The following is an 8,165-nucleotide window of genomic DNA, read 5'->3' on the forward strand; positions in this document are numbered from 1 at the left end:
CTCTCCAGCACCACATAAACCTGACGTGATGAGGCACACCTGTTGATTTCAGAACTCAGAGAGTGGAGGCAGAAGAATCCGACGGTCAAGGTCGGCTACACAGCAAATTCAAGGCCAGCTCTGGAGTTATAAATATGAAGATGGCAGAAGTTCCTCTCTTACCCTCAGGCCCCCTGGCTTCCCAGAAAGGTGTAGAAAAATAAGTCTAAGAGAATCGGTTCTCACTTTGGCTAACTGTTGGTAAGCTAATAATTTACTGATTTCAGTCTCACAAAGTTCAGCCAGAAAAGAATGCTTTGGAACCAGAAGAATAGAAAGGAAGAAAGACCCTACCTGAGACAGAGAGGCCTGGGCACCCAGCTGAATCCCAGGCTGGTGATGGGTCTGCACCCACTAACTGAGCATCTAGCCAGCTTCCCACGTTTGCGTGCCACTGGCCAGGATGGGTACCCATCTAGAAATTATGACTCAATGAAGATGCCAACCTTTTTAAGGCTTTAAGCTGGAAGGAGATCAGAAGGGAAAATGTTGGGCAAGGTTTTGTTCCCTATCCTGAAAGACAGAGCCAGGCTTCATTTTCACAAATATCCTCAAATTGTATTTACCAAAAACAAAAGACCCTATCTACAGCCTGGGAAATCTAATGAGTTTCATCCCATATGGCCATTTTTCTTCCAGCTCTATACCCTTCAGACCACGTCTAGATAGATCAGTCTGGAATATGGTTTTGCCCTCTTGTCTCACAACTATAGAAGAAGCCAAGAGAAACAAGACTTTTAACCAAGCTTTAAATTTTTCACTTCCAATTTCATTGACTAACACTATGCCCTTGGTTGGATCAGACCTTTAGCTTCTTGAGATATTCACAAGAGAAGGTCTCTTGAAGGAACTCCATTCTCGGGCTCACAAAAGACATTTGGCTTCAGAAGTTCCAGATCTCTCCAACCTGGAAAATTGGCTCCAAGGCTCCAAGGCTCCAAGCACCCAAGGAAAAACCATCTGGATCTTTGATTCAACAGTCCAAGATGGCAGCACTGGTGGCAGCAGCAGCAGCAGCAACAGCTCTCAGGAAATCCAGCCAGGCCCCTCCCAGTCTCCAGAGAGCCTCAGGGCTGGCCACCCATAATGAAGCCATAGTGCTTGTGAATTGCCAGCAGAGGTCCTAATGGTGGCCCTTGGTTTCTTGCAGACATTGATGAGTGCCTCTCAAGTCCTTGTCTGAATGGAGCCACCTGCGTGGATGCCATCGACACTTTCACATGCTTATGCCTTCCGAGCTACCGAGGGGACCTGTGTGAGATCGGTACGGCCGTCTCGGCTTCAGCTAACGTTACTAATGCTGCACTCCTCTTTCCTCAGCCTTTCCCTTCTAACCGCGGGTTCCAGGCCTGGACTGGAGCCCACAAGTCTACCTGGAGAGCCATTCTGGGGAACACAACTGAGAAGCCTACTCCCAATGTCACCTCTCACTCTTGCTCTTTCCCCTTAAGAACCTTCCTCTGAAATGTTGGCTGATCCAAGCACAGGAGAGATGCATCCTTTGGAAAGTGGGGCTCAGGGAGCCTTGCAAACACTAACCTTTTCCAGGGGTTGGAATGCGACCACAGATCTCAGTGCATGCGTCCCACTAGGATGACACCGCTGACTCTGTGCATTGGTCTTGAAGGAAAGTCTGGGTCGGAGCAATGGGTTCTCACTCTCCTCAGGGCCACGGATCTCCTCAGCATGATGATGTGCCCTGTCTACCTTGCTGTGTTCTCTGTGGGATGTTCATGTCCTTTCCATGTCCCTAGGGAGCCACAAGACCATGCTAACCAAGCTGCCTTCCTCTCCTCCTGGCATGAGGGCTGTGGTTGGTCAACCTGAGAGGACTTACGTCACCACTATGCTCCAGTCATGCATGAACAGGGACTGTGCATGCAATCCTTTCCTCACCACACCATGGCAGCTGCCTTCCTAATGCTACACCAGTCTGTGCTCTCTTTCTTACTCCCTTGTACAAAGCAAAAGACTAGCCTAGCAGAGCAGTCGTCTTGTTGCAAGGCACAGGGACCGCGTTTCCTCTGGTGGGCCTTGTCAACACCTCTCCTTCTTCGGCTGTGGACCAGGAGCCCCAGACCAGACCAGGCTGCCCCACCCCCACCCTTGCTCACTCTCATTGATAGTGTTTTCCGAGCTCCTGCCAGCCCCTCGAACCTCAGGCCTTCCCAACTCAGCCAAGGAGGCCTGAGGCTCCAGGATGCTGGTAGCGATAGTTCATACAGAACCGGAAGTGTGCATGGACTCACATCTACAACCCCCCCCCCGCCCCCCCAGCAGTCAAGTGCATGGGCTCTTGGCTGGACAGAAGTATAGAATACAATGAATTTTCCCTCTAGGATACCACAGGGGAGAAAGGTCTGGGACATCCACATGGACCACAGCTCTGGAACTTGTCTGGGAAAGAGCGACTCCTGCAACAGAGGCAGGGTTCTGTATCCTGACAGACCAGGAAAGTGGTTTCAGAACCACTTACCTGGCCTCTACGCCTGAGCGTCCAGCAAAGAAATGCTCTGTTGCACCCTGGAATGCAAAGCCCCATGGGACCTTGTGTCTTGTCCCTGCCTGGATCACTACTTTGTCCAGCGTCTTTGGAAATCTGTCTTGCCCTCATCACCTTTACTGGCATAGTCTCCATAACCAGGCCCAGCTCAGCCCTCAGATTCTGAGGTTGCCCAAGCCCTGGCCCATGGGCCTAGGGATGGTACCTGTGACAGTGCTGAGCATCCTCTGAGGCCTCTTTGGCCTCTTTCCGAAACTTTATCTCAACCCTTGTGGAGGGCACTGGTAGCAGGAGGACCCTCTTCCTCTTGGCCTCTATTCTGTTTCTTCTCCAGCTGCTGGCCTTCTACTCTTTTCCGGCCTTGCCAAGGCTGACTCCTTCCCCTCGGGGAAACTCCCCTGTCCTTCATGGGGCAGCTAGGCTATTGAAGCCACCTGGTTGGAAAGCTGCCATTTCTCCTGAGCTGTCTGTGGCAGATCCTCCCAACCTCCACCCCCAAGGCCCCTCCCCTCCAGGTGGAGGCTCTAGACAAAGAAAGGAAAAGGATGGATTCAGGGTTCCCTCCGTCCAGTGCTCTACTGACAGATGTTTAACTCCTGGCTTTCACAGAGGAGAAAGAGGCCCTGACTGAAGGCTTCTTTCCGGTCCAGAAGTAGAAACCTTTCCACCAGGGACAACCTACAATCACCTAGGAGCTACCACCAAAGGCAGTTAGCTCAGAATCTCCTCTTCTGATGCTCATGAGCTGGCTCCAACATGTCCCCACCTCTGTCCCTAAACACCAAGACTCCAAATCAGGCCCTCCTGCAGCACACAGCAGCTGTTTCAGATGGCACTCCTTCTCCCCTCACAGTTACCACCAAAGACAGAGCCCCTGGGTCACAGACCAACCTTTAGTTCGCATGCAACTCTTTAAGAGGAAAATGTGGTAGGACTGTCTGCTCTGAGCCAGCTCAGGGACCTGGGGCGGAAACACTTGCCTAGGATGCTGGAGGCCCCAGACTTCATTCCAGCACTGTACAAAATAATTAGAATTAAAGTAATAATAATAATAACAATAACAACAACAGCTAGCTCAGATCCATGGGCTAAAGCTCAATCTTCTATGGACCCCCAAGGGACTTATTCCTGGGTGTCTCAAGCCTCACCCAAGATTCTGTGGGAAAGAGGCTACCAGCTCCATCACGCCCAACCTCTGCTCCACCTGATGCCCACAGCTCCTTTTCCCAGAATCCCTCAGAGACTCTGAACTGTGTTTTGCCTTAAACTTTAAAATCTCCCACCAGACTGTCTCTTTGTCCCCCAGCCTGCTGGAGCCTGCCAGCCCTCCACCCACCGACTCAAGGCATGAATCCATCCATAGGAAGAAATCTTAGGGGTCAGGGTACTACACCAGAGAAAGAAAACATCCTTTCCCAGGTGGCATGCACTTGGAGGCTCCCAAGAGCCTCCTACTTGAGCTTCCAACTTGAGCCTCTCTAGGGCACAGCATTTAAGGTGGCCTGGGTGTAGAAGTTCATGCCACAAGACAGGCAGTGACCACACACCCAACTGGCCTTGCCTCCTCTTCAAATCCCTGACCTGTGTTACAGACCAGGAACAATGTGAGGAGGGGTGGACCAAGTTCCAGGGCCACTGTTACCGCCACTTCCCTGACCGTGAGACCTGGGTAGATGCCGAGAGAAGGTGTCGGGAGCAGCAGTCACATCTGAGCAGCATTGTCACTCCCGAGGAACAGGAGTTCGTCAACAGTGAGTGTGGCAGGGGCTAAGGGAAGCTGCAGTGAGAGCAAAGGGCTCTGCTGGTCAGAAGTCAGCAGACTGGAGATTGAGGTTGTAGCTTAGTGGGCAGCACTTACCTTGCATGTCCAAGGTCCAGCACAGTAGAAAGGAAAGAGGGAGGGAGGGAGGGAGGGAGGGAGGGAGGGGGAGAGAGAGGGAGGGAGAGATGGGGACACAGATTGGGAGCCCTGCAGGCCAAGGAGCTGGAAGAAAAGAGTCAAGTATTCCCAGTCCCCTCAGAGAAGAAGCCCCAGATGACCCAGGACAGACTGCCAGTCAGGGCCATCCCAGGCTAACCCTACGGCTACCTATCACCTACCTATGCCAGCCTGGGGAGGTGTTCTAGCATAAACTGCAGTCATGCATGTCCTGAGACCCTTGCAAGGTCCGCAGAAGGCAGTGGCATGCTCCTGGGAGCCATTTGCTCCTTCCTCCCTTTTCATGCGCTCCAGTCCCCAGACAGTACAGGGTTCCCGACATCAAGCGCGAGCCTATCCTCCCTAGGAAATGCTCAAGACTACCAGTGGATCGGGCTGAATGACAGGACCATCGAAGGGGACTTCCGTTGGTCAGATGGACACTCCCTGGTGAGTTCCCAGAGACTAAGGAGTGGGATAAAGACCCCCAAGAATAGCGTGCATTCGAATCTCATGCAAATCACTGAGCAGATGCTGTCAGGCCATGGAGCACAAGCAGGGAATCTCTGTAAAAGGGGTTGTGACTCTCCCCTCTCTGCCTCTGGAGACCAGCCTGGGGCTGGATAGGGTTCAGAAGGGAAGGCAAAAGATGGGAGAAGGAGCCGGAAGGAAATGAAGGCATGACAGCAAGCCACCAGGAAAGGTATATGACATTTGAGAGAGTTTCCTATGTGCAAAGGACCGAAGGCATAAAATACAGAGATCAAGTGGACGGTATGGGCAGTCAGCTATAGGTCAATGGAAAGCTGACCCCAGGGAATGATTCCTTGGCAGTTATGAGCTCTTGAGAAGGACCAGGGCCAGGCTGTGTGACCAGCTAACTAACCTGGGATCCATAGCATCTAGGATAACCCTGATCAGATCAGAGTCCCGGCAGCATTTGCCGGTGCCTTCTAACCCAGACGCTGGGCGGAAGGAGATAGGGAGAAACAGACTGGGAAGAAAGTGGGGATCCAGCCCAAGCCGTGCTCCTTCCAGCCTTTCCCTTACCTTTTTGCCTCTCCCACCTCACCCCCACCCCACCCCCACCCCCACCCCCACCCCCAGCAATTTGAGAAGTGGCGTCCAAACCAGCCTGACAACTTCTTTGCCTCCGGAGAGGACTGTGTGGTGATGATCTGGCATGAGAAGGGCGAGTGGAATGATGTCCCCTGCAATTACCAGCTGCCCTTCACGTGTAAAAAGGGCACCGGTAAGAAAGGCATTGTGGGAAGTTCCCAGGAAAGGAGTGAGACCTTCAGCACGGGAGCAGCCACTAGCCATGTGACCTGGGGCGAGTTCTCTTGTCTCCTAGCTGGGGGGGGTCGGGGGGGTGAGGGGGGTGGGCTATGGAGCATCCTCCAGAAGCTCAGTGGGTGATGTGAAGCCTCTCCTGGCACCAGCATCACAGGGCCAATGGCGTGAACAAGCTGATTCCTGGGGACCTTTCGCAGGGACAAAAAGAGGATGAAAGTTACAAGCTAGAGGCCTACCTTTTTATTCCCTTCCTGCCTCCCTTTGCCACCTGGGAATCTAGAATATCTCAGGATTGGTTGATTGATTGATTTTGAGACAGGGTTTCTCTGTGTAGCCCTGGCTGTCCTGAACTCTCTTTGTAGACCAGGCTGGCCTTGAACTCACAGTGATCCACCTGCCTCTGCCTCCCGAGTACTGGGATTAAAGGCATGCGCCACCACGCCCTGCCGGGAAACCTCAGGATTCTTAGCCTTGCATTTTCCCTGATGTCCAGGCTCAGTTCTCATCATGCCTTGGGCTCTGGGCTAACCTTGTCCCTGCCTACATAAGCTATCATATAAGACTTCATGAGATCCCTTCCTAAAAGGCATTTGTCGTCCCTCAGTGGCCTGTGGAGAGCCCCCAGTGGTGGAACATGCCAGGACCCTCGGGCAGAAGAGGGATCGATACGAGATCAGCTCCCTGGTGCGGTACCAGTGTACTGAGGGTTTTGTCCAGCGCCACGTGCCCACCATCCGGTGCCAGCCCAGCGGGCACTGGGAAGAGCCTCGAATCACCTGCACAGACCGTGAGCATTGTCCCCCTGATCCCTCACCTGACACAGAGTCAGATTCCACCAACAGGACCTCCTCCCATGCTAGGAGCTAAGCCAGGCAGGGAAGGTATTGGGGGAGGGGGAGAATCTGTCCATCAAAACACATTGGTCCCCACCACAGGGGATGTCACTGTTCCCTGAAAGGAAATAAGAAAGCTGGTGGCCTGGGCTGTGACTGTCTCCTGCCTGAGTCAGGAAGTTCAGTGAAAAATCCGAACCAGGGAAGCAGGGTGGAGCAGCTTTAGGTTGCATTCCTAAGCCCACCATCCACAGGGAGGGGCTCCTGTGCATGCAGGAAGGCTGAGGGGAGCCTACGCTTGGCCCTGCTTCTTCTCCGACTGCTCACTGTGTATTTTCCCCCTCCCTTTGGCTGCAGCCACCACCTACAAGCACAGGCTACAGAAGAGGAGCTTGAGACCCACACGGAGGAGCCGCCCCAGCATGGCCCACTGAGAGGAGAGTTCACACTGTGCCCAGGATGCTGAGCCCAGCGGCCAGCCAGGCTGACCGTGCATCCCACCCCGATGGTGTCTTCTTCTTCTTCTTGTCGCTTTTTGTCATATAAGGAATCCATTAAAGAAGGAAAAAAAAATCCCACATTGTGTTTGCCCCCACTCCCCACATCACCCAAACTGCATCTAATTTATCCTCACCCCCACCCGACCCCCCCCCAAAAATGCCAAAGCAAATTTCCTGTAACCCATGGACTGAGTTTAGAGACATTTCCTTGCTCTCCCACCGTGCCTTTCCAGGGACCAGTGCAGGGACAGCGTGAGAAGGAAGGGGTTAAATTAAATAAAGAAGAGTATTTTGTTGTTGTTGTTTCCTGACTTTACCCCCAAAGCAGTACAATGATTGGTTACTTCACCTCCAGGGAAGCTAGGAGGCGGCGGAGGAGGAGCTGGAAGGAGACAGGGCCAGGGGGAGGGGGGAGGGGCGGCCTGAAAGCATTAAGGACTCAGAAGAGACAAACTACAGCTTAATGTGTTGGACAAAAGGAACCGAGGTCTGTCCCATCTATGAGGGAAGGAACCTGGGGCAGGGGACAGGCTGGCCGAGCGGAAACGAGGTTGCCTTCCCTCCAGGGCCTCTCTCCTAGTGACTTCTCACTTAGGTCAACCACCCTAGCAGGTGTCATTTCTCGGCTGGACTGGGTAGGGGCATTTCCTTCCCAGGGGTGCTCCGCCCTCCCCTTCCCTCTCCCCACCCCGGGACGGTGCAGGCACCAGTGTTCCGTGCACCTATTTATATTTTTGAAAACTAAAGATTATGATAATTATAATAATAAAGACATTGGAAGAGATATATTTTCTTTCTTTTCCTTTTTGAAAGTTTTCTATCTTATGTAAGCAAGAGGTGACCATGGAGTCATGCTTTCATCAAATGACCCCCAAAATGGGGTGCGTCCTATGTGTTGTCACATCTGAACATCATTCTTATCAAAACTGACACTGTGTTTGATGGACCCTCTACACTTGTGCGTGTGGATACGGCACGCATGTGTGAATACGTGTGACCTGTGTATGTGTGGATGCCTGAGTGTGCCTGTTCACCTGTGTCATGCAGCGGTTTGGAGTGCAGGTTTGCAAGTGGGC

General features: G+C 52.7%; 1 protein-coding gene across 2 annotated transcripts in view; it reads left to right on the forward strand.

Annotated features, from left to right (window-relative positions):
- Positions 1–7,873, forward strand: part of ACAN (aggrecan) — a 64,691-nt gene extending 56,818 nt beyond the window's left edge. The window contains exons 13-18 of one of the 2 annotated variants that reach the window (XM_084773589.1): positions 1,190–1,303; positions 4,135–4,293; positions 4,828–4,910; positions 5,568–5,712; positions 6,361–6,543; positions 6,947–7,873. In XM_084773589.1, coding sequence (XP_084629715.1) covers positions 1,190–1,303; positions 4,135–4,293; positions 4,828–4,910; positions 5,568–5,712; positions 6,361–6,543; positions 6,947–7,023 — 761 coding nt within the window. In that variant the 3' untranslated portion in view covers positions 7,024–7,873. The remainder of the gene's footprint in view (positions 1–1,189; positions 1,304–4,134; positions 4,294–4,827; positions 4,911–5,567; positions 5,713–6,360; positions 6,544–6,946) is intronic. The other variant, XM_084773590.1, reaches the window with a different exon arrangement.
- Positions 7,874–8,165: the final 292 nt, after the last annotated feature.

The sequence above is a fragment of the Acomys minous genome (genome assembly GCF_964271855.1).
Source record: "Acomys minous genome assembly, chromosome: 2".
Classification (NCBI taxonomy): Eukaryota; Metazoa; Chordata; class Mammalia; order Rodentia; family Muridae; genus Acomys; species Acomys minous.